We start from the raw sequence: 27,999 nt of genomic DNA on the forward strand, positions 1-27,999 counted from the left end.
ATTGAGTTACAGCCTGCTAAGGTAGTGTGAGTGATGCATTATTCGATGCGAAAACGATTATACAGTACCACTACCATGAGTTTACAGTGACCGTACTCGATAGCAACGGCGTAAATTATTTGTAGAGGCGCTGTACAATACTCCATACAAATAATTTACGCCGCCGCTATCGAGTACGGTCACTGTAAACTCATGGTAGTGGTACAGGCCACCGTCCGGTACGCTCCGCACCGTGTTGAATAACTTTCATTCGTATTTTCAAACTACGTCAATTGTATTGCCCACACTTCTTTCGATGACTTCGACATCAAGTGATTAATGTATTTTCAATTATGGCAATTGAACACAGTGCGCATGCGACGAATTTTATTATTAGAAGAACGTTAAACGGGATCACACGGTTTTACACGCCGCGTACAGACAGACATCAGTGTCATTTGTGTTTATATTAGTAGAGCGATCTTCATTAATTTGTCCTCGTATACAACCATTAAGTGGTTTCAATGTGTATCAGTAATATGACGTTGACTTTGTGTAAAGGTTTTTCCTAGACTCTGGGACTCAATAGGTAAAGGAAAATGAGTGACACATGTGAGACTGGTAAGCTGTGGACTTTTTCTATTCCTACTTATAAGCAAAATTCCTCATTACAATATCTTTATACATACATATTTTAAGAAATTTTATCAATTTACGCGCGTATAATTTCTAAATCAAGTTATTTTCACTAGCCACCGAATTCTTACTTAACGTATCTGAATCTACTCGCACTATCTTATGTAAAATATACTTTATGTGATATATTAATTATATTTAGATTCGTACTAATAAGTATGCGGTTAATATTACATTTTATTAGTCGCTAACTTGCAAAGCCTTCATAGTTGTTATAGTATTCCTTTTAATTTCGTTATATTTTGTACTATTGCCGTGATTATTTTGATATTATAAGCAAAGAACAGCCTTACCTAGTAACATAAATAAAACAGCTAAAACAATGAGGTTTTCGTTCGATCTTTACGTATAGGTAATTCATATTACATAAAACTTGTTACATTGAATAAGAATTTATTGGTATTGGTTATGAAAACATATATTGACATCGAGATTTATGTGCACCTTGTGTCTGTGTATTATACATATATATCGGTCTACAGCGCCGCTTAGCGATATTTTTTAGTTTTTCGTATAGTGTAAATAAATCCTCCTAAGATCTTTAAACTAATTTTAGTTGTATCAGCTGATGAAGCCGCTATGAAGCTCTTGATCCCTTATTCATAAATTCTTAACAATATTCTGTTAACTTTTCATTCGCTAGTCTAGCGGCTAGAATTTATCCTTTCTCTTCTTTGACTATTTTCAATAGTAATAGAAGTTTATTCACCAAGGGATACTTCGCTTAATAAGGTACCGATTATCAATCGAGTGTGCATTTATTATGCCCTGACGCGAAGCAGATGACCGTCAACCATGCATTTTAGTAATCAGTACTTATACTCTCGTGTGATATATACTGGGTGTGGCCTGTTATATGAGCAAATAATTAAAACATGGATCATACTCGTCATCTAAACAACATTAGTTCGGCATTTAAATTAAAAATCCGGATCAGAATTATCGTGGAAATTCTCAAAAAGCGAGGTCGAGTTTGAAATAAATACTGTGGGAATTCTTGAAAATTCCTCGGAAAATTAATTAAAGTTGCATAAAAAACACTCTTGCCTATAATTATTTAATGTCTTTCAAAAAAGAGAAGAAATTAAAAAGTGGCAACACTGTTGGGTCCTCCCTTTTTGGTTTGACAGGGTTTGAAAGGGATGACACTACAGTGTTGCCACTTTTTAATTTCTTCTCTTTTTTGACAGACTATACGTATCTCCAAACTTAGCGGTTTAAATATATCAGAGGCCGTATTGCGTAACGTTTCTCACGCTCGCGATCGCAATCAAATGACAGATTTCGCATACAAAAACTGTCATTTGATTGCGATCGCGAGCGTCAGAAACGTTACGCAATACGGCCTCAGGATACAAATTAGCCTGTGTTATTCCAAATGACCAGCTACTTATCTACATACCTACTAAATTTCATCCAAATCAGTCCAGCCATTTGAAAGTGAAAAAGTTTGAATTAAATGCATTGAGTGCCAACGTCATCTAGTGAATAAATTGATGAAATTCCATACAATAATAAATATTACTGCTTAGATTTTCGGGAAGGTTTAATGAACCCTTTTTTTAGATTCTCACTTAGTACGCAAGTGTAGTATATAAATAAAGCACATTTTGTAGATATGTGGGTACGATCCAATATCCTTTCAGAGAAAGAAACAAGACAAAATAGTCAAATAAAAAATAAAATACCAGCATCAACACTGTTTAGTTAAGATTGTAATCAAAAATGTTTTGTGATCAAAAATCGGCAGTCTGCATGTTAACGTATACCGGGTGTGGCCTGTAATATGAACAAATAATTAAAACATAGATTATACTCGTCAAAATGAACCATGATGATGATGGTGATGATCACCGACTTTTAAAAATAATTAATTTTAAATTTTTTATTACACTTTAAAGTTTATTCGAAGAAGCAATGCATTTGTAGCATGAGAGGCGACGGCAGTTGTGTTCAGGATCGCGTATATTGATAGCAGTATTTAATTTGTATGAAAAAAGGAATATCTAAAGACTCCATTATTTTTAAAGTCGCTGAACTAATGTTGTTCAGTTTGACGAGTACGATCTATGTTTTAATTATTTGCTCGTATTACAGGCCACATATCCGGTATAAGGGTAGGGATCAAACAAGTGACAGCGGATACAAGCTATTAGAAAATTAGATAAAAACTTCGAATTCAACATAATTTTACAAATCCATTACAGGTAAAACAGATTACAACACAGCACGGAACCAAAACATAGCGCATTTCCAGATTGGTTCCGCCAAAACGTGAGTAAGTATTGAAGTTTAATTGGTAGGTTGGTTATTCTTTATAAGGAAGATATTAACTGTGGTACCTACATGATCAGTATACAGGATGGATGAGGACAGAGGACCTTCCCGAAACCAGGTGATAGTTTTGCTTAAACTGAACAACTTTCTACAAGGAACATAGGTCGAAAAACGAAAAAAAAATATACTCCCATACTAAATATATTGGTTAGCTGACCGACTTACTATGGAAAGGCGAAAAAAAATCATTTTTCGACCTATGTTTCTTGGAGAAAGTTGTTCAGTTTAAGCAACACTATCACCTGTTTTCAGGAAGGTCCCCGTCTTCATCCACCCTGTATACTTACAAAAACTAATTTGAAAATAGGAATATGAAATAATAGGAAAAGGGTAAAATAATGGTGCTCGTAAATTACCTACGTCCGTGAGCTCCTAAAAAAAACCTTCGTATACTTCGAGTATTGACGATTCTGTTCTGCTATCAACTTGCAAAACTTTTCGAAGTTATCTTGAAATTACCGTAAAAAGTTATGTAAAGAGTACATAATAAACCTTACTGTAATAATAATTTAAGTATATTATTTCCCTAAGATCCCATCATCAGATCTTGATTTGGTTACAATGGGACCACCTCAGAAGAGTATTCTTTCGATAAAAAATTAAATTTTGAAAATCGGTCCACAATTATTAACTGAGTAATCGGTAAACATACATATAAAAAATTGACAAACGTTGCAAAACCAAAGGAGCTCAGTTATGTGAGTAGAATTGAACGTTCAATTTAAAGCCCCATGGTAAGAGACTCCCTGTATACTAATCCCGAGGATGTCTAGAAGCGTTAAAGTAGGTACAGCCTGCGGCATATAAGTCTAGCGGTGATCGTTAATGCGCAAATGTACAAATCAAGGTACTGAGCGTTGCGCACGGTGGCGGGGCTGGTGAACCTAAGTGCTTATTGGCGACTGTCACATGCGTAGAAATTAACGGTCACCACTAAACTTTCGTGCCGCGGCCGTGCGGGCTGCACCTCAGCTTTCATGATAACAATTTAACTTCATCTGTAACCAATAGATGGCGTTGTCCGAGCGAACTTTGGCTTTAAAATATTACCTTTTCAGGCCCAACTCTTAAGATTGCAAACGTTTTAAGTGAAGGTATTTCTAACAAAGGGTTAAAGCTAGTATTTATATATTTTTATAAATTGCAAGCAATTTAGGTGGCACTCTTTTGGCATCGCCTTAGATCTGATTTACGAGTTAAATGAAATATATGAATTATTCCAGAAATGAACACCTAAACGATGCTAGCAAATCAAGCTCTGGAATGTTAATGCATGCAGCCCCTTCCGTGATTGAATTGAAGCAATACCTTGGTGTTTTCATATGCGGTAAGTTTATTAATTCCCAAAAGCAAAGAAAATATACAAACGCAACTATATACCTATAATTGTAACTTCTTATGTTACAGACTGAATGAAGGCAACAAATCTGTCAGTCGTATTCTAATCCTTAAAAGCAGAGTGTAAAGACCTCTTCTCGTAAAAGCACATTATACAGGGTGGAAATTTTCAACGCCACCTAGAAGGAAAGTATTGCAGTGAAGGAAAGTAGTGAAGATAGGAAAATTTACTCAAAGAAAACGGGTCCTTATTTTTGAAAAGAAACAAAATCGCATGAAAATGTTTCTCGGGATAAAATTGAATTTTTAAGTTTAGTTATAAGTAAAATAAAAAGAAAGTTTACATCGCTCATTAGTATTTTTAGTCTTCCTTTCATTCAATTTAACATGTGTGTTAGAGATATTTATTTAATCCTTATGATTAACCCTATCGATATATGCCTTATAAGTACTTAGGTCTATTTTTTTGTATTTTAGTCTGTTCAATCGCGGGCGTGGAAAGTTTATTATCAAAAATCTTTGAATGCGGTTTTTTTAATACCTAGTAAAATGTTTCCTTTCAGACAATTTTCCTATTTTCAGCATTTAGACCACTTTCCGCCCAAGTGCCGTTGATAAATTTCCATCCTGTATAGGCATTCAATTTATATTTTCTTCTTTATGCCATCAATTTATGAAACACAATTTCAAATTGGAAACATAAAATGTGGACGTAATTTTTTTTAGGTCTGACACTCTGGGGGAGTTCCTGGTTCATATTGCGCGATGCGGTCGCGCCGGGAGGGTACCTATTCGAGATGGCGGGCGTGGTCGCGGCCGGATACGTCTTCGGACACACCTTGGAACGATACACCTCCCTGAGCCCAGTCATCGGAATGACATTAATCGGAGCTTTATACAGAAATATCGCATCAGACAGTTACTTACAAAATCCTACCGCTGATACCCTAGATTATCATTTGAGGTAAACCACGCCTAGGCCTTTTAACATACGGCTAGTAGATATTTAATAACTGATTATTAGATAGAATCATCATCCCAGCCTATTTACTGCTGGGCACAGGCCTTCTCTCAGAATAAGAGGGCTTGGGCCATAGTTCCCACGCGGGCCCACTGCGGAATGGGAACGTCACACACACCATTGAATTGCTTCGCAGGTTTGTGCAGGTTTCCTCGCGATGTTTTCCTTCACCGTAAAGCTCGTGGTAAATTCCAAATGTAATTTCGCACATGAATTTCGAAAACTCAGAGGTGCGGGCCGGGGTTTGAACCCACGAACCTCTGCTTGAGAGGCGATAGGTCAAACCGCTAGACCACTACGGCCTAAAAACGTACTTTTTGCCACCAAACGTACTTTTTGCAACTGACCACCAAAATTCGAAACCAAATCGAATGTTTCTAATTCTCTCTCGGTTGATCGTTTAATAAATTTCGTAATCCTTTTAAGTAATATATATTAGCTTTTAAGTAACGTATTATAATTTTACACCTATATACACTATTGATATTTTATTATATATGAAAACCGGATGGTTTTTGGTGGTTGTATTATTTATTTGTTCCTATTATTCGAAACATAGACAATGTGTATTCTCCAAAGTAAATACTACAATTAGATGACTTGATTTGTTTTATTTACGACGAGGATAAGAACCTACAGCTACAGGTGCGGTAAAAGCCAAATATCCGTAATTAAACTTTCAATCAAAAGGCCTTAAAGCATTTCTGGTAAAGAATGGGGAAGGTTTTATTTTCTCATCAAATACTTACTGAAACAATTAATTCGGATCTCGATAACCGCCGGTTGGAATCAATTCGCAGGGTTGATTCTATAGTACGGGGTCCGGTTGCCTAAAACTTACATAAAAATAACTAAAAAAAAAGCGAAAAATAAATATATAATAGTAAATTTATTAAAAAAGTATTTAATGCCCTATCAAAGAAACAAATCTAACTATTTGGTTTCTGTGTGCGCTGCCTTTTAATCAAATAAAATTCGGTGCTAAGCCAAATAGATGGTATTATCTAGCTGTTGCCCGCGACTCCGTCGGTAACAAAAACTATCCTATGTCCTTCCCCGGGACTCCAAACATCTGTATGCCGAATTTTATTTAAATCGGTTCAGCAGTTTAGACATGAAAAGGTAACAAACAAACAGACTTATGATAATTTCTAAGAACAATTGCACGAATTACTACAAAATATACCGATAAAACAAGAGGTGCGCCTAAAATATTTAAGAGTACTTTCAATTTCTCTGGGATCTGCTCATCAGAACCTGACTTGGTGGTAATTGGACCACCGCAGAGTACTCTTTTGGTTAAACAAAGGATTTAGAAAGTCAGTTCAAAAGTGACAGCAGTGGGACGTATTTAAGACCGAAGATGATGATGATTAAATTGTCTTAAACTACTTCTAATATACATATAATACATTTTGATTCGTGTATTCTTGTCATTACTTTAAATGCAGCAGGACCCCAGGCTATTAGGAAAAGGTACTTTAGTACTTCTTTTGTTTCAGGCGAATTTATCCTGTGATTATCTTGTCGAAGGGCCCGCTCAGCTGGAACTGGGAATATATTAAATATAATTCGGGAAAAGTTTTCTCATTGGCGACCCTGCCCTGGATCGTAGAGTGTTTATCTACGGCTGTCTTTGCTCATGTGCTTCTCAAATATCCTTGGTATTGGGGTGAGTTGAGTAGTACAAAAGTTTAGTCATTTGTCTATATAAGATTAGAGTTAAAGATAAAGGGCATTTAGATAGTAATTGATTGCGTACTGAGCAGCAAAGACCATTAACTAACTACTAGTCAAAATACCACAATCGGGACTTATCACGCCAAAACACACGAGTAATATTTACCTCGACGTTTCAACCACATTACAGTGGCCGTGATCACGAATAGACAACTAATCGTATTCGTAACGTGTGTTTTGGCGTGATAAGTACCGTTTGTGGTATTTTGACTATTAGTGAATATCACGATAGTTTAACACGTTAATAAACTACCTACTAGTACTACTATTGAACCATTTTTAGGGTTCCGGAGCAAAAGTAGCAAAAACGGAACCCTTATAATTTCGCCATGTCTGTCTGTCTGTCTGTCCGTCCGCGGCTTTGCTCAGGGGCTATCAATGCTAGAAAGCTGTAATTTTGCACGGATATATATGTAAACTATGCCGACAAAATGGTACAATAAAAAACGTTTAACGTTTTTTTGCAAGCTTGTGGCACTCACTTGTTTGTGCCACGTAAGTTGTCAGGTTATTAAAACGCATACTTTTCTGCTTCTTAATCTGATACGCTTGAATGTTTACTAATACATAAAAAAAAATCTTATGGGTATTTCGTACACGCGCTGCTCTAATATAAAGAGGGCATAGATTTGATAGTGTACTCAACGGGATGGAAGGTATACACCATGATATTGATCAGCTACTTAGGTTAATCTCGAAATCATCATTCTTTATTTTTTATATTTCTAAAAAGTTTCGAACTTGGTATATTTATGAAAAACAACTGTTGCCGGTGACTTCGTTTCTGGGATAAATAGTTATGGCCTTCTTAGGGTCTTAAAGAATATCTATAGGTACCAATTTTCATCACTTTTGGTCGAGTACTTTAACAGCGAAAGTGTAACAAATGAACAAACATACTCGCATTCGGATTTATAATATTACTAGGAATAAATTAAAATTTGAAAATATCCATCGATAGAAATTTAAAAAGACACTTATTTGTTTTACCATAGCCATGTTCGGTAAAAAATTGAGTTTTATCTTTATCTCGCAAAAACAAAATGCTTGAGTATTATTTAAAATGTAGACGTTTGTCAAGTTTACAGAAGCTTGAGAAAAGTTTACGAATTAGGGCATTAATGTTTATATTTAACTCAACGTTTAGATCACGTTGAGTTAAATACAATGGGTCTATATTGGCTGTCATTAAGTTAAAATTCCGAATGTGTCGTTTATCATAAAGTATTCATATTAGTATTGTTATTTAACTAACTTAACGAAACCAAGCAAGATGACATTTCCAAATATCCTAAGAACCGCACAGTTTTATGTTTTTTATGACTAACAAAATTATAATAATAATAATAATAATATCATGGGACACTTGACACCAATTGACCTAGTCCCAAACTAAGCAAAGCTTGTACTATGGATACTAGGCAACGGATAAACATACTTATATAGATAAATACAAATCTAAATTAGGAGTCTTAAATTTAGTGGATATCAAGGGGATCCTGATGTAAATATTTTATAAGCGAACGTGTAAAAATTGCCGAAAAGAAGGTAGCCGTTTAGCTGTGTCGTTCTTAAACAGATTTGTATTTATTTATCCTCCATTCTGGGAGTTAATTGAGTATACTGGCTTTATCTTATTTTTGTAGCCTGCAGTAGTCGTTTTACATGAAAAATAATACTTTGACAGATCAGGCGCAATGGTTGTTTGATTTCTTGTCATGCGTAATTAGAAAACACACTTTGATTGGATTGTTTCATTTCACATACGGAGAAAAACTCACAAATATTGGTTCTTGCCATAATATTATTATCCTTAGCCTTTGTTCAGTCATCATTTTGTTTAGGTACTTAATCTATGACACCGCATAGTTTCATATACAGCTTATACATAAGAATACATATTAGGTAGGTTTCGTGTACCAGTTTTCATAATTAGAAATATCATGAAAGAATTACGTACTCGTAGGTTAGGTGTGGTTAGCTGAATGACAATTCTGCTAAAAATATTGTTTCAAAAACAAAAACAATACATTTGAAACATTACTTGGCCTTACATGACTTAATCCTCCATCTTCATTTTGCAAACGGACTTCCAGTCGGGGGGAGGGTCTTCACCCTTATGTAGTTAGTTTTCCGTTAGCCCACACGAAGCGGTTTCATAATGCGAACTGCTAAGGAATGGAATTCGCTCCCGTCGTCTCTATTTTTCCGGATGAATACAATCTAGGGCTCTTCAAGGCTAGAGTGAATAGGCTGTTACTGAACCAGTGAGATACACCTTTGGCCTCTGCACTTAACATCAGGTGAGAATGGGGTCAATCACGGTCAGTTTAATGTAAAAAAAAAACTTTTATGATCATCTCATCAATAAAGACCTATTGAAATAATAATCTAGACTTTAGCTGTAGACTTTGGGAGCAAATCATTTCCATTTTGAAATGTGATAAATTGTTCAAAATATTTTTCTTTTTTCGAAAGCAGGTGAATTGCTCTGAACTATAATACGCATACCTCGATAGACTTTAGTAAAGCGAATGAAAATATAATATTTATTATTATACCTACCTACCCACGTCCCCAGGTCTCCATCTCGGCGCCATTTTATCATCAGTGTCTCCAGCCGTAGTGGTGCCTACTGCCATGGCTCTGAGTTCGCGGGGACTGGGCACCAAGAACAAAGTGGCACTATTGGTAGCCAATGCCGGCGGATTAGACACAGCATTCACTGAAGGAATGTTTGGCGTCATCAACACTGCCATTTTCTTTCCGTCGAGTCTGACGTACAGAATTGTTAAGGTAAAGTTCTCTATCCACCACACCGTATCGTGCCAGACCGTAATAGGAAAGTGTCAGGAACGGAATGTCAAGCGCATACATGACACGCGATGGCGACGATTGGTTAGGAAACGTGGTAGTGGGCATAGTCTCATAGTTTTCAATATAATAGTACATTGTGTCTTAAGGGCGGTAAATAAGGAATTACGAACGAGAGTCTATTAGAAGCCCGAAGTCGCATACTGAGGGCTTTAATGAGTCGATGTTCGTAATTTTAGAACCGTCCGTGCGACATACAATGTTTTTCATCACATTAGCGTATAAAATTGAATATTTGTAAAAGAAAAACTAGCATTTTTCGAAAAATTGCCGATACCGCTGACTGCGCTCTTGGCAGCGCCAGCCCACATGAAAAGAATATATTTTTGCCTGGCACGTTGCTATTACTTTCATGTAGGTAGGTACCTATGATACGGTGTAATGGGTAGAGACCTTAAACCTTCTGGAAAAAATGAATTAGAAACACATACAGGTAATTATAAAAAAATCACAAAAGGATCGTCAAATGTACAGCAAAATAATGTACAGATCTAATTAATAATATTTCCATCGTGAGTTTGTCTTATACGAACTTTTCCAACAAAATACCGTAGCATAACATTATTCACATTAGTCCAACAATGACATAATTATGTTAAATTGGAATTTAATCTATATGATTTTTGCTGCCTTCTTTTCTTGATATGATAGATAATATTTACTCGTCTCCAACTTCATATTACAACCTGAACACAATATTTTGTAAAAGTTCAACTCTGGCCACAATTAAAATGATTTTTATTTAGTTACTCACATTTCTACGCATGTTGTTATAAAGTATTATTTTCAGGCGCTTCTGGCAATATTTGTCGGTATCGCGTTAGGAATCTTGTGGGGTATTTTGGTTGACTGGCTACCTGACCATAAAGACGTCTACGCCCCCACTGTTCGAAGTCTTCTTATTTTCTCTGGAGGTCTACTTCTATCCTACGGATGCGGATATCTTGGCTGGGGCGGCACATGTAAGAAATTATGCGTATATATTATCACATTGTAATTACACGTTCTGAGAATAATTTCAAATACAAATCGTATTGTATTGTATGACTATTGTACATAAAACACATGTTAACCGACAACAAGAGAAAGAAATGTTACCTACAAAAAAAGTTAAATAAGTTTTTTGTTAAAAATTTCATTATTAATACAAGCTTTTTTGCAGACTGTACCTACTTTCTGTTGACTGTATTTGCATTGTCATGCTACATTTCCGTACCAAATTTCATTTCGATGACATAAACCGTTGAGGAGTTCCGTCCCGCAGAGACGATCCCGGCTGGACCACTAGAATATCAGTACCAGATTATTTTATTGTCACCAAATTTACATAAGTATGCCAAATTTCAAGTCAATCTGACTACTGGAAGTGGGTCAAATTGCAAGATTTGACCCGCACATACATACATAGGTAAATTACAAGTTAAATAAAAGCTTGTAATACTCAGGTGTAATTCATCCAGAATCTTTTTACTTACTTATTTGTAACTTCTACGAATTGACGCAGAGAGCTACTTAATACAGTTATTTTAATTAACACTTTGTATTTATTTTGCAATTTTGATATCGTCAGGCGCTTAGAATAGTTTTTAAACTTGTACTATTACTTATTCTGTGCTTGTAGACAAATTCAGGGACTGTAACAGTTATTCTGTCATTAATTTTAAATACTGTTCAGTGTGTGATAAAATCCGTGGAGTTATTTTAGCTTTAAAGTTTTAAATAAGGACAATTGTTTGCAGCACGAAGCGGTAGTTAGTAATTAGTCAGCCTTCATTTTAATCAAGTTCAATCAACAGAGCTGTGCCAAGAATTTCATCTTATAAAGATAAATATTTTGCGCAAGCTCAATATCCGACATGACACAATATGATTTATTAGAGATTTTATGCCTACTTATGGAAAAAAGTTTGTAAGAAAATGGCAATCCTAATTATTAGACAAAATTTGTTGTGTTTGCCAAATTGCAAGCACATCTGACACTATTTGCAAGCACATTTTGGATTACTTACAAATTTGACTATGTTTGTTTTCTGTAGCTGGCGTGGCGATCATGGTTTGCGGTGTCACAGCGGCAACTAGATGGGCGCGCCAAAACTGGCCCATTAACAATAACCCAGTCTCCGAAGTTTACAAACTGCTGTGGAGAATCCTAGAACCGATGTTATTCACCTTTAGTGGATACTTCTTGCAGGTAAACTGTCTATATCATTTATAAATACAAAAAATACCGAAAGACAATGTATATGTCGGCGGCCGATCGTAAAATCCGCCAAATCACGCAATTCCTAAGCATATTTTTGCGGATTTTAAGATCAGCCGCCGACATATACGCACCGTCCCACATTAACAATTCATTATTTGTAACAGGTAATACGAGTAACGACTTTTTACGAGCTTAACGTTTAAGTACCTACTTCTGCTCAAATTGTTATAGACATTATACAACATACCCCCTTTCCAATAAATATTTCAAGCCAAACAGTTTCTAATGCCTCCTCTACATATCGACGGATGCGTCGGCAGATTGTATCTGCGGATGCGTCCGCCGAGGTGTAGAGGGTGGTTTTTGCTTGTCTGTGGTAGGTATTTAACGTCGGCCGATGCATCTGCCACTCATCCGTTTGGTGTCGGTTTTTCGACACTGATCAAAGGGTGACAGCGCGAACGCAACGCGCCTGTCAGATGTGTGGACGGATCGCAATTTATCCGAAGATATGGTTGCGGATCCATCTGACGACGCATCCGTCGATATGTAGAGAGGCATAAGGCCGCGTACGCACTATGCGGCTAACCGTGCGATTTTAGCGCGCCGTCTCTTTCTCAAGCGATATATTGAAGAGAGACGGCACGCTAAAACCGGGCGGTTAGCCGCATAGTGCGTACGGGGTCTTACTTGCTCCACCAGCCTCAAGGCCGCCATTAAGGGGAATAATAATAACTAGCTCCACCAAAAAACTTTTAGCACTATTTCTTTATTTTTATTTACTAAAATAATTCACTCAGACCGGTCTTATGCTTTCCGTATCCACACCGCGATCCCGCGATCTTAACCAATTGCATAACAAATTACAAGCAAATAGTGTTAGTGAATTTCAATACCAAATCGCTAATACCATTAGCTTGTAATTTCTTAATAATAAAGGTCATCACTCTATCTTTGGAGGCATAATCGACAGCTCGTCTCCCGGTCCGCGGACGCCATTCAAGAACCTTCTAACCCCATCGGCCATCAGTCCTGCGTGCAATGTGCCCCGGTCTGAATGGAGTGGAGAGCCTCCCTATGTCCAGCAGTGGACGTCTTTCGGCTGACAAGATGACTAAAATAATTATTATTCACAAACCAGAAAAGCGGGTACGTCGTATCGGAACGATCCCGAGGGAAGGTACCTAAGCTCTTCAAAATGTCGGTCTAACCCTTAGCGTCTCCGATAGTTGTTAGTTTTAATAACAGGTTTGCCTAATAGGCATTGGATGAACAAACTCTCTCTGAAGAGGTGATTGGAGAATATTGTGGGAAGTTGTAACGTATTCAAGCTTTAGCGGTTTAGTAGTAATCTCTTTATCTGTGTTACTACACTTTCACACCATTTGTAAGTACAATGGATTCCCATTGACACAATAGAACGTGATTACTTTAATATTAAGCCCGTACCTGCATATCACGTGTTATTCATATCGGAAAAGACTTAAAAACTTCCGTTGCTATAATCGTTAATTGTTCATAAAAGTAAACTAAAAATAGAGATTACTATACAATTGCCTACTCATACAAAGCCATATAATCCGCTAATAAATAACAGGCGATCCATAATTAGGAGCTGTTATCTGATAGAAAGGGTAGCATAAGTCCAGAATATCATTTAAGATTACAAAACCATTAATCAATATAAGCGTTGCAATTACATATTTGATATAATTGCGCCTTGTTGCTAATCTACGCCATACCTTAATAGAAACAGGAGCCAATGTTATCTCTTAACGCATAGTGGACTCCGGTTTGCTTTGAGATTTTGTTATGAAATGAAAAACTAGAAATGCGAAATAATTCGCTGTAGTGATACCATCGATGTCCTACATGTATCTGTACAAGCACTATGTATATGTATACATACAAATTACAAAATGAATAATATCTCAGTTTTTCTACAAAATAAATCGTCTTTTAAGTAAGGTCTTCAAAGATAGGTTGGCTATTCAAATTAGCACGAAAATTTTCTTAAAAATAACAATGTCCTCGGAACCTAATGTTTTGGATAAAAAGAATTTTGAGGCTGTATTGTTTTTGGCGATATACTAGACTAGATAATACCTTGTTTTAAAGTCTTTGTTTCGGTAGTGTAACTTCATATTATTTCTATGAAATACCAAGCTCTTTATCGTGGATGTAAGTGGATGTATGATTTATGGACTTTTCCGTCATGTTTCCTTTTGTTGCGTTTTAAATTCCATAATTGTATGGCCCGTTTTAAAATTTTCCGATTTCATTATGCTCCCCATACTTATCTTGATATTTTAACCACATATTTTTAATCGGATGTTCTGTATTCTACTTATAAGTGATTGAGTGAAATAAAATATGCTTACATATTGATTTCAGTGGTTTTGGAGATAAAGGGGTTTATATATACAGATATATAAATTAAATAAGTTTATTTAAGAACTTCGCAATTTAACAAGCCCTTTGATGTCAGTCGATGCAAAATGAAGGGTTGTCGATTAAATGTACTCTCGATGACAGACTGTAGGTATATATGTTATGGACCAAGTTATAAATTGGTCATTTTTCATAATGCCCGGGCATTATGAAAAATTACCAATATGAGATAGCAATTTGATAAAAACTGTTCAATTAATTATATTGCCTTGGCATTATACATAATAGTAGGGGAGCCAACGATGCTAAATTGGGATTTACTCGAGCGTCATAGAGACCTATTGGGTTGCGAAGCTTAGGTGATAAAAATAAAAAAATGACATATAATTATATACCTTTTCATCGGTGGGGGGAGCGGCTATAGATTTTGAAAAATGTAAAAAAAAACTGGTGCATGGACATACTCGAGCGCGTCAGCTATTGATATCATACATATCCTCCGTATTTTAAAAAATGTACTTATGTTAATCTGATTGTTTCCATGATGGGGGTGATCGTACGTAAGGGTTGAAAATAGGAAAAAAAATATTCGAACGCGAATGTTAAGTGAACCTAAAAAAAGCTCTTATATAATAATCTGATGATTTGGATGTGACGCAAACTCGCGGTCTTTATTAGAATGTGCAAAAAAAAATTCGTCATTTTGAAATACTCAAGCGCGTCAGATTAAGATATATATGGTTCATCTTTATGCCCCAGACGTGCTTTCTCATAATCTGACGATTATTTGGAGGGATTCGCCTAATCTGACAATTTTTTATTTTTTTAAATCATTGAACTTAATTAATTGAAAATCTCAGGAAATAACATGCAAATAAAAAGGTGTTTTTTTTTAAAGTATTATTTGTACTATTCTGAGAGAGAAAAACGGTTTCAATTTATTCAATTCAGTATTAAAATACTTTTTGTAATCTCATCAAGTTATGTTCAATAATTTAATTCAGAAAGCATCGTTACAATATAAATTGTTAATCAAAACGGGCGGAGGAGATCTCGTACGTACTATTTAATTCTAATTTATTTATTATAAAATAAGATTTAACTGTTTTTTTTCGGTCTGGTTTGTACATTTTCATAAAGCTTTAACTAAAGTAAATAAATGCAGTAGGTAGTAAATACAATCATGTTTTATTTTTCAGTAGGTACGGCCGGTTCCCTAACATTGTATCCACTTTGTCATACAAGTTATATAGAAAAGTGGATACTTATGTTAGGGCACCTACGTTCATACCTAAAATTTATTTTCTCTAGTCTCTAGCAGCCGTACCATAAGGACTACTTCCCAAAAAGTCAACTTTCCTTAATAATCTGATAGGTATTAAGAATGTATAACAAACGACCAACTTCCTTGGTCTATGGTGTTCGTTGACTTACCATCAGGTGACCCGCATGCTCGTTTGCCAGCTATTTGATAAAAAAACAGTCTTCACCAAATGTAATATGATGAATAAAAATGCTCAAGTTGTTAACGAAAATACTCAAATCGCTTTTATTTGAACCGATAACCTTCTCCATTGTGAAGTAGGTTAAAAAAACTGACTACCTTGATGTAAAAGTAATAAAAACTCTGTTTATTGCTACTTAGTTATATTTTTCTGACAAAGGAGTACTTACTAAGATAATTGGAAGGAACGTCTCATTAGTTGCATACAATTATGGTCATGCTAATAGAGTGAGATAAAATAGCCCTGTGGTAACTATCTCCTAGCGGCTTGTTATTCCTGCACGGTGCACATTCCAGACGTACGTAGTACTTCTTATTTCGATGGGCATCACGTAGCTGCACTCATTAAACATTATCGATGATTTTTTGTTACTTCGGCTTGTGGAAATCGTCAAAATAAAAATAAAATTAGCCACGCTCGAATATGTCGAGATGACGTTTTTTTTACAACTTTGTAGCCCTCTCCTTTTTTTACGTCACTCTCAAATTGTAGGATTAGTGGAATATACACGTTTTAGCATGTAAATAAATCACCCTACCTTAATCTGACGCGCTCGAGAATTTCAGTTGATCAATTTTTTTTTACTAATCTGATCCTTTATCCTTGACGGGCGGCCATTATAAGGGGCTCATATTTGGTGGAAGAACTTAAGCGGGTACAAAGTATCCCCCTGTATACTCATCTGCCGCGCTTTAGTAAATCCCGAATTCCCCGCTTGGGCTCCCCTACTATAATGTCTATCCCCTATTGGGCAAAGTAATAAAAAAACATGTATCTTTACTATTTTTTTATTTTTACGTAAAACTTAATGAATCTATAAACATATATCAAAATCAGTAAAGTAAGTTATGAGTTAGTAGAATTTTATTCTGGCACTCGCCGGCTGCTGCCGCGGCACGCTCGCTTTGCTCGCTCGGCTCGTGCTTGTTTTGGTCACAGTTGAACCTAACATGCTCCTCCTCTCCTCGCTGCGCTTGAATAACTTTCCGATTGAATGAATTAGACTTCAGCTAGCCAAGAATCAGTTGTAATCAAAGAAATTCTTTTAGTTCATTGATATGGACCTCCGCAAAGTAACGCCTGATTCAATCAATTATAATGATTATCACTGTGCCCGGTATAGCTTTGCATTATTCATAATGCCCTTATTAATCACTTGTTCTACTCGTGTATCTACTCGTATAATATATAATATAAATTGACCTGTACTTTATCTTCGTTAACTCTTAGTGACCATTAGAAGTAGCTAGCGATCGACATTGCGTCTCTTTTTAGGGTCCCGTTGCCAAAATGGAAAAAACGGAAAAGGGTCTATGAGTTCTAGAAAGCTGTCATTTTGCATGGATATATTATTATGTAGCAATTATGCCGACAAAATGGTAAAACAAATCGTAGGAAAAAAAATATTTTTAGGGTACCTACCTCCCATGCATAGACGTAAAGTGGGGGTGATTTTTCTTCTCGTCTAAACTAATAGTGTCGATAGATGTTTTGAAATTATTACGGGGTTGTAAAGATGATTTTTCGATACAGTAAATCGTTTGCGCAATACGAGTATTTAACTTTAAAGTGCAATTTTTTGTTTAAATCGAGCGTCAACGGCCCCATCTCCCCTCCCCTCTAAAAGCTAAACAGATGGTTTGTAAATAAATAAATAAACATATTCTGTTAAATATATATTAAACTAAACTACTACAGCTTAGTTCGCTAGAGAGTTGTTATTAGTATGTATGTACCTAGCTTAAGAATAGCAGCATAACTTATAAATAGACCTACTTGAAAAATTCCAAAATACAAAATCCTTAGAAAAATATATCCCGCTACGGAACCCTATCCGCCCTATCTAAGCGTGTTCGACACGCTCTTGGTTGGAGTTCAATGATATGAACCTCCGCAAAGTAACGCCTGATTGATTCAACTTACTTATGATGTGTTCAGGTGTCGCAAATAACCCTGGAAGAGTTCGGGAGGATAATGGCATGTCTATTCCTGGCGCTGAGCCTGCGGCTGCTGACAGCGTTCCTGGTAGCCCTGGCGAGCGAGCTGTCGGTCAAGGAGAGCCTGTTCGTGGCCGTCACGTGGATACCCAAGGCTATTGTGGAGGTACAATACAATACAACACCTCTTTATAATAGACAATAGTATACCACAAATTGTAAGCGATACAGTAAACAGGTACACAGAGACAAAATTACAAGGCAAGCAATACGCGGCCTTATCGCTTAGGAACGGTCTCTTTCAGGCAACCTTTAGTGTTTTAGAGGTACCAACGCTGTTAAATATTTTATGTGATAACTGAGTGAGCAATGGCTACAGCGCATTAAAGAGTTGCATGAAAAAAAAAACATTTGTGACAAAATGATCTCCTGTATCCCATTTTATGACATTTCAAATGATTCTGAAGTAGCGAGTTTTCGTGTTATTTTAACGTTGATATTATGACCAGTGAAATTATGAAAAAGGAATCTATAGTTAAACTTTTGGTTTCGTTAGGTCAAGTCTCATCACATCAATTAATTTCCAAATTTTATTTTAAAAAATACTCATAGGAATTACCCAGTATTATACAAACAAGGTGTAATTATAAGACCGTTGTTAATCAACTATAAATATTAAAAAATAGTCTAGTGTTTGAGAAAATCGATCGGCAAACATTTGCATAGTAAACGCTCCGTTAGTAACATGTGCTTGCCATTAATCACAGTCAAGTGATCCCGCCTGCCGGCCTTGTCATCAGCCTAATATAACTTTTAAGCGATCTTTTTCATTAACAGCGGGCTAGACCGTAAGCCAGCCAACGGACTCCAGTTTAATTCACTTCGACCTTCTTCCTGTCGGTTATTAGCAATTTTCAACCGCGTTGGCTTGCTGAAAACTTTCGCTAATGTTAGTTAATTTCTCAGCATGTTGGGTTTACCTCTAGTGCCGAGTTAAATAACGCTTACAATTTTTACTGTTTTCACAGAATTTGATTTAGCTGATTTTTTAAGTGCAGTTATATTATATATATCTCTCTGTTTATATAACCTGTAAAAAAACCTAAGGTTTTAAAGCGACTACTACTTTTAAATACGAGATTATAAATAAACAACTCTCTGAAATAGAAAAGTGAGGCAAAACGTTTCCTTCTTACACTTGCTAGGTATGATTCTAGGGAAACATAAATATTACGAAAGAGAATACACACTCATAGAAATAACAAATCTACTGCTACATAATTTATATTTCAAAAACATACCTCCACTCCATTAAACACTGAACGAGGGCTGAATTTATCGATGCGCAAAAAATAAGCTCTTACTTATTTTAACGATCACTTCAAATTAAGATGTACTTTAGTATACGTAGAAATTTAAGAAAGTAATACGCTTTTGGTAAACTACTACAAAAACATTTAATTACGTACTCTCCGGTAGGGTGTCCTTAATTTCTAATTCGATTTTTCGTTTATTTTTTTAAAACCAATGTTAGTAGTCGATTATTAGTTATTACCTACATCTAGTGGTCGGATTAACTTCAGACACACATAATTATTAAGATTGAATGACAATACATATAGCCGACAATAATGACGGCGCGTATAAAAATATTAGGTAAACATTAAATTTTTTACTTACACTTATTCAACTTTTAGTTTCAAAACAAGAGGCGAAACCATAACTACCTATACGTTTGAGCTATGTCTGTATTTTTTAAATTCAAATTAAGAAAATTAATAAATACGCAATAAGTTCGCCTTCACGTGATACTTCTAGGTGTTTGGTGTACAACTAATAGTTACATATTCATACAGAACTATTTAGCCCTTGCATTGTTACCGAAAAGAATAAGAGTATTTTCAATCAAACTATACATGCATTAACATCACAAACATATCACACATTATATTCCCGAATTTAGATCAAATAAAATAATGTTATTTACAAAATAAAATGAAAAGAAAAGTACGTCAGTAGAGAAACACGTTCTCACTGAGACCCCAGTATTAAGTATAAGTAAAGATGAGGACGCGTAACTTAAACCGCATTGCGCAAGGTTGAAGTACGGACTTAGGACAGAGCTGGCTCGGCGTTATCACGACGACGTTACCCCTAATGCGAAGGCTTGCTCCTTACTCCTAGTTTTAATAATGTAGCATGGGTACATTTTCCTTAACTAGCAGGCCGTGCAAAAACGGCAATCATTAAATACGAATAAGTAATATTATAAATGCCAGAGATTTGAGTTTGTGCGTGTGTTTTTTGTTTGTGTATGTTTGTTAATCCTTCACGCTAAAACGTCTGGATGTATTTGACCGCTATAGCTGGACGTCTGGAATAACACATAGGCTATTTTCTAACCCCCGACGCAAAAAGAGGGGTGTTATAAGTTGGACCGCGATTTGAATGCGGTTTTTATTTATTTCAAAGCAGGGTTTCTAGCAATGTTTCTTGAACAAACCGGTTAAGCCGTTTTTGAGATATTGAACTTTGAAGTGACAATGTCGGGGTTTTTCCAACTTTTTGTTGGTTAGGTTATTATACAAAACTCGTTAAGTTTAACTTACTTAATTTTTGACAATAATTGTAATATTTTCCATGAGAGTCTTGATTTATTTACTTACTTACTAGCTGTTGCCCCCGACTCCGTCCGCGTGGAAGTATGAAAAATAGTTTACATCTCAGACCTAGCGAATATACAGTTACACACGTGCACATGGACTTATTTAGTTGGGCCTCTTCCGATTGCGAACGGCTTTTAATATTGGCTTACGGTAATAGATAGTTACCAGAAGGCCCGAAGTTTATCCTCTGAAAGACATTGCTGCTGAAACGGTTGCCAAAACCTTTGTTGCCGAGTGGGTGTCTCATTTTGGTTGTCCAGTTCAAATTTCAAAAGATAGAGAACGTCAATTCGCAAGTCAGTAGTTACTCAAGTCTCTAGCGAATATTCTTGGCGCCAGGCATTCTCCAACTACAGCTTATCACCCAGAAGCGAATGGATTTGTGGAGTGTCTGCACCGCCAGTTTAAATCCGCCATTATGTGATATCAAAATTCTGATTGGTCAGAGGTACTTCCTCTAGTTTTGCTCGGAATTCGTTCAGCATGAAAAGAAAATCATCAGTCGTCTGTGGCAGAATTAGTTTATATGGTGAGCCGTTGCGACTGCCAGGAGAATTTTTCGTGCTAAGCAATAATCATCTTAAAAAAATAGAATAGAATAGAAATCATTTATTCGTCACAAAGTAGTGTAGCATAACAAAAATATATTAAAAATTAAAAAAAAAGTTGTGTGTCACGAAATCTAGTGGATATTACCAACTTTACATCTTGTCTGCGTAGCCATATGGCAAGACTATTACCACAGCCTACGACGTGGAATTCAGGAAACAGAACGTTCATGTTCCTATGGTGCTAGACGCTGCCACACATGTATTTTTGCGAGAAGGAATTGTCTCGTAGGAGGTTACATCCACCTTACGTTGGCTCATACCAGATTCTCGAACGACATAAAAAAAATGTTAAACTTGATATTGGCGGTAAGGAAGCCACAGTTTCTATTGATAGGGTTAAGCCGGCCTATATAATGGCAGATGAAAGACCATTAGACGCTGCTTCTCCACCAATTTTTAGTTCTCCTGCCGCTGATCCTGCGCCTGGAATGTCCACACCTCCAGCTCCAGAACAGTCTACACGCGCTGGACATTGTATTCCTTGTCCGTCGCGATTCCACTTTGGACTATCGGTCTCCGTGGGTGGCTGATGTAGCGGCTAAATGGCCAGAAGCCACGGCCGCTGGTTTTGGTGCAAGCTTTTAAAAAATATTTTTTTGATTTATGACACTAGAGAAAATTATATTTCAATACAATTCATGAGTTTGATTTCAAGTATTATTTATTCTTACAATATAAATTCAGGAAAAATAGTATTTCTTAGTGTGTATGTCTGTGAAGTTTTCAATCCACACAGGGTCCGTTAGGGAACTTCAGCCCAAGTGCTCTTACTCTGAGAAAAGGCCTATACCCAGCGAAGATGGGAATGACTCTCAATAATCGTAAATACTTACCAATTTTACAACTCGTTCAACATTCGGGCTACATACGCAACGTACCTTCTAGTAAGAACCTGCAAATACGAGTACTACAAACTCATTAAGGCATTTACTAGTCCGCCATGACCAATAAACCTTATTGCTTAATTAATCCAGAATCATCACGGCTATGGCATTTCCCTAGCGATAGAAGGAAGTAATACATTGTTATATTAAGAGTATAAACTAATAAACTTACAAAGTAACGTCATTGCTAACGTATATATAACTTGTTGACTACAAGCATTATGAATAAGAGAATAGGCACCATAAATATCTATTACACCCACCTCAGCCCTAAATAAATACGAGAAAACGCACAGCGTAATATTTTGTGACAATTTCAAATAATGTTTTTGTCCATAATTTGAACAAACTGTAACTTATTGACTTCCGTAAACAATAGCACACTACAATGGAGTAACAGGGATCATAAAAACTCAATTTACTCTTCCGTTTCCTTGCCTTTCAGTCGTAGAGCTCTAAAAGACGAAATTTATCATAACCAATAAAAATATGTCTGTAACGACAATATTTTTTCAGGCGGTATTGGTTCGCGTGGCCGCGGATTCTCTTTGGAAGGACAGCAGCAACCACGATAAGCAGATCGCAGCGCAGCATTCAAATATCATTGTTATTGCCATACTAGTAACGTCGACCTTGGGATCGGCGCTTACGACTTTTCTGGGACCTGTTCTACTTTCGCAGGACTCAAGAGTTGCTCCGGAGGGTATTTATTATTTTTAAATGATAAGGTGGTCTATAGATATGTAGTCGGGTTATATTTTCATCATGAGACTGTTATGTTATTTCTTGAATTATTTCATTTTTATTTTCACTATGTTTTGATAAAAACGCACATAAAAGTAAAGGAAAAAAAATATTTTATTAGAACAAAATCCTTGATTATTACACTATGTTTGATAAAAAAAATCACGTCAAAGTAGGTACAATGGCCTGCATAAGTGGATGGACACCTTACGTTCTATAATCGTTTGAACACGAGAGTTGGCGATTTTGTTAAGTGTTCACAAGAAATGAACTAGATGGCGCTGTTAAACAGTTATTATGATAATGATCGATATTTTATCCCGTAACAGTAATGTGTTGATAGCTGAGTTGATCGGCTGCTTAGATGAACTCGTTAATGATCATGAGTTCGTATCCTACATATCAGAATTGTTTTTTTTTGTTCTTATTTTTATATTTTATAAGTTTCTATTTTAATTTTGTAGATAACTGATATAGAAATTAAAAAAAATACTCTGAAAAAAGGATAACGTTGTAACAGCAATAATACACGTTTTGAAGTTTAAAACATAAAAAGTTTATTCCTAAAACAATATTTCTATTCATGTTATTCATGTTATACTATATATTAATTAAATAACTGAAAACCAGAAAGTAGTTTGTTCAGAATCCAGAGTAGAATCGATTACACTATGTTTTAAATCAGGTTGTGCTTGAGTTTTTAAATCCTTTTTTTATTGTGCCCAGTCTAAATATTACGAATGCATACACCAATTAAATGTTTTAGGGATGTTTTATACTTCTTTTAGATAATTTAACACCTACTCGCCGTTTTGCGTCAGTTTGGCTTTCTTCTAAATCTGGCATTAAAAATTACAACTGTAAAGTTAGAAATGAAGTAGAATTACTTACTGATTACGTAAAACATACAATTATTTTAGGAAATAATGAAGGTATTCGAAAATAAACGCAAACTAACTTAAAATAAAATGAAAAATATTTTCTGGGTGTCGTGTGAGGTTTTCAGTTATTTAATTAGCACCTGACCAAAAGTTATATTTTAACATTTTATTGAGGTATTAGCTTAAGTATTCATTTCCGATTCTGGAAAGAGGATTGAAGCTTAACCACAATAAAAAAATAGTATTTGAAAGTATTATACCTGAGACCGGGTTATCATAAGCGTTATAAATTATAATAATTGAAGTTTTTCAGTTTTAAACATTTACTTAACAATAATTGATGGCGTAGATGCACTGTAGTGTGTAATGTGTTACTGACAGTTATAATAAGATTAAAGTCATATATTGAACTTTCACACTTATCTCACATAAGTAAACAAAACTATCAAGGTATAATTAAATGTTTTGTTCGTAATAATAAAATAATTACTTTTCATAACAAAGTGATACCTACAGGATCATAAATAAAGATAAATATTTTGGTTTATATAATACAGTGTTCTAGAAAATCAGATGCGGATACTTTGAGGATCGATTATTTGCATCGTCGTTAATTGGTTTCATTACTTAAATTAAATTAAAAAAATACAGTTAATGTTAATGCGAGGTTGATTATTTTTGGACGGAATGGTATTTTTGTATGCAGCAAAAAAAATATTACCACACAATACTTAAATAATTTATGTGTCAATTATGATTCTTAGGTTATATTACATACCCTGAAAATATCTGCACCTTATATATTTTATTATAGCATAATTGTCTCAGTATATAACCCGGTCTACACGTAACTATCAATTTTATTTTAATAACTGGTGTAACCACCATGATTGTCGATAACTGCTCGCAAAAAGAATCGCATCGATGCAACTAGATTTTCACTCATATTAGAGCCGCGAATAGTCCCTTATTTTTACACAGTGGGCTTCTAACGTAACAGAGTTCGCTTATTTTGGTTATTCCAACGTTGGACATGGGATTTAAATCCGGTGATCTGGCAGGCCAAGGAACGACTTTAATATTATTTTTGTGTTGATTGGGCAGTTATCTTGCACGAACGCTATACACGGCACTTGTTCTTCTGGATAGACAATTCTAACAGTGGGCAACATCATAGCGGCGCATCTATGAGTCGTGGTCTACCCGATCTTTGACGATGCAGCAAAGATCCTTTGTCTTGATATCGTCGTACCCATAATATAACTGTTTTTATCTGTAACAATATAAATAAACATAAAATAATATAACGTAGATACGTAGAAGTTGGTAGGATGAACGTAAACAAAAAAAACTCACCTTAACTCCAATTTCTCTAGAAATTTCCGACATATTTTTTTCCTTCTTCATATAAATTAATAATTTCACATGTTTAAAACCATTTCAATATTGCGATGAGAACTCATTTTAAAGAATAATTACGATAATAAGCAGATTCAACTTGAAAGAGACGATCAAACGATGTTGCAAGCAGCTGAACAAGTAGCAAAATCTTTGTAATAAAAACAGCCTGGTAGTTTGAAGATCTTCAGTCTACCCTCTTTAAGTTTCGTTAAACACGCATGACTTACCGATTAATTTTAAGACGACCCGATATAGATCCGATTTTCATCGCTTAAGATAACAGTACGATGGTCAAGTGGTTGTGAACTTCGTTCTTCGTTCGTATGTCACAAGTTCATATCCCACCAGGCGATAATATTGAGTTTGTGTTTTTAAATTTACTGCTAGATTTGGAGATTACTAAAGTTGACACTAATTCGCAACATGGGTCTTCGTAAATAAAGAATTTCACTATCATCAGCATCCCAGCCTATAGATACACGTCCCACTGCTGGTCACAGGCCTCCTCTCAGAATGAGAGGGCTTGGGCCGTAGTTCCCACGCGGGCCCAGTGCGGATTGGGAACTTCACACACACCAAAGAATTTATCGTTGGAATATTTGAAGGACAAGAAACGATAGTAATGCGAATAATAATATTCTCCTCTTACGACAAGTAGGTACGAAAGAGACAGCAAATGTCGTTACGGGCTTCGCAGGCAGGGACATAATTTAGTTACTACGGCAGCGAAATGTCAAATTTTTCTAACATAAATATAAAATATTTTTTTAAGGTCAGCGCCAGCGCCATCTAGTGACATCTTGATAAACTAACTAAGTTAGTAAATACCCCCTTATTCATAAAACTTAACAAGCCTATGTTAACTAACAAATGCTTTGTCCCTTTCTAACAAATACAAATGTCGAAGTGACAGATAAGGACAAACGAATTTTAGCGGCATTTTAACTAAAATAGGTTGATTGTCGTTTATGAATAAGGGGTAAGTAAATACCGTTAATACACTTCAAACACATAGATGGCGCCGTTTCACGTGTCAGACGATTATGATTTGGAATTGTCCATCGACTTTTGCTGGCCATAGTACATATACATAAAATACACAGGAAAAAATATTTTATTAAAACTAAATCCTTGATTCTAATATATTTAGCGTAGCTCTTATGATTAAGTGAAAACATACCCAGATATTCTTTTGCATCCAGATATTGCCATTATAGTAGTTTTACCTCGTAATAGTGAAAAGAAACCGGAAATTGTATATAAAACCTTATTTTGGCAGTCTAAAAACATAACCCTCCTTCGGGCAGTCGGGTAAAAAAGAAACTCTCTCAAAAGTCTCATAAAATGTCATGCCCACGTCTTAATAAGATGTTCCAGGGTCACTAAAATAGTTTTTTTTTTATAAATATCACGCTCCTTATAGTTTTGATGACATTTTCATCTACCACAAAATTGTAGAACATAAAATTATCTTTAAATTTATTCTAAAACATTTTTATTCGTTCGACCGTTTCAATATAGAGCATAGAGTAGGCGCACCGCTCACACAGCCTCTTTACGTCCCCTGTATTCCTTATTCCGCCGGTGTTTTGGAAAATTCCATCTCGAAATATCTCTGCTAAATATCAAATCGCTAGGCATAGTGGTTTTTGAGATAGGGCACTAAGATCGCGTACCATTAGCCATACAAGATCAACTGTGACTCTCCTTAAAATACACCGCATAACCTCCAGGGTCATAAAAGGGGTTTTCTGAAATTGTAGAATAAAAAGGGATATATATTTTACTTTTAGTTTGAAGGTGGCTCTTGTCCGTAACTATAATTATGACAGACTTTAAATCTTAGCACGGAAGTAGGTGTAGAAAAGGTTATATATGGCACGAGATTTTATGAAGGTTTTGAGATATTTATCAAAATGCTAAAATAAAAGTTTCCATCTTATTATCTGTCATTCTGAAGTTGGTTGAATTGGTCAGAGCTTACATTGATTATGTAGCGAATTTGCGATTAATCTGGTTCTAAGATTAATGAAAGCCATGCCTGTCTATGGAATAGTAAAATTAAAGATAAGATGATGTGTTTAAAGATGGTAATAAAATATTATTGGTTGTTTCAGAGTTATACCCAAGGCAAACATTGACGCCACAACAGTCCGACGATCTCATTAGAAGCAGATCTTCTACACTGCCATATGTTTAATAAGAAATAAATATTAAAGTAAACCATTCTTCTACCCTGCCATATGTATAATAAAAAATAATTATTGGAAAACCCCTGCATTTTTACTTATTTCATAAATATCAGTTTTTCTATTTCTTTCTGAGGTACGAGTACTCAGAAATATTCATAATAAAAATAATTCATTTATTTGCAATAAGTGTTGGTTATAATCGTCTTAAATTTAAAGGAATAAAAATGTTCACACACTTAGCTAACTATAATAGCATGCAAAATATAAAGTTTTACAGCCTTATTCATAAAAAAACCTTAATTGAGGTTTGATCGGTCTGTTACTTAGCAGACTGATTAAGCTTGTTATACGGTTGTCAAGAAGTATGACTCATAAGCGCTTGCTAGCAGTCTGTTGTTGAGCTGCTGATAGACGGATTAGACGCGTTATGTTGGCCATTCTGACAAATCAAAGACAAAACATGGCCTCATCGATAATTAAAAAAAAAATTGACAGCAGTGACAGCAGAGCAAATTAGCAGGAAAAAAATAAATAAAAAGCGAAATATTTGTTTTCCCGCCATTTTCAATCCACATGTTTATGTTGTAACTAAGTGCAAA

At 35.5% G+C, this 27,999-nt stretch overlaps 1 protein-coding gene across 3 annotated transcripts; it reads left to right on the forward strand.

Annotated features, from left to right (window-relative positions):
• LOC141426533 (sodium/hydrogen exchanger 9B1-like) lies at positions 1–27,437 on the forward strand. Of its 3 annotated transcripts, none has more exons than XM_074085518.1 (11): positions 1–21; positions 2,883–2,953; positions 4,236–4,339; positions 5,077–5,314; positions 6,874–7,043; positions 9,693–9,907; positions 10,776–10,947; positions 12,022–12,176; positions 18,023–18,187; positions 22,699–22,885; positions 27,326–27,437. In XM_074085518.1, exons 3-11 carry the CDS (start codon positions 4,276–4,278, stop codon positions 27,406–27,408), a joined length of 1,449 nt encoding a protein of 482 aa, XP_073941619.1. In that variant the 5' UTR covers positions 1–21; positions 2,883–2,953; positions 4,236–4,275; the 3' UTR covers positions 27,409–27,437. The 3 variants fall into 3 exon arrangements, with proteins under 3 accessions (XP_073941619.1, XP_073941617.1, XP_073941618.1); XM_074085516.1 differs by lacking the exon at positions 1–21 and adding an exon at positions 212–600 and having other exon boundaries at positions 2,883–2,949; XM_074085517.1 differs by lacking the exon at positions 1–21 and adding an exon at positions 583–600.
• The last annotated feature ends 562 nt before the right edge of the window (positions 27,438–27,999 follow it).

This window comes from Choristoneura fumiferana, chromosome 3 (assembly GCF_025370935.1).
Source record: "Choristoneura fumiferana chromosome 3, NRCan_CFum_1, whole genome shotgun sequence".
Lineage (NCBI taxonomy): Eukaryota > Metazoa > Arthropoda > Insecta > Lepidoptera > Tortricidae > Choristoneura > Choristoneura fumiferana.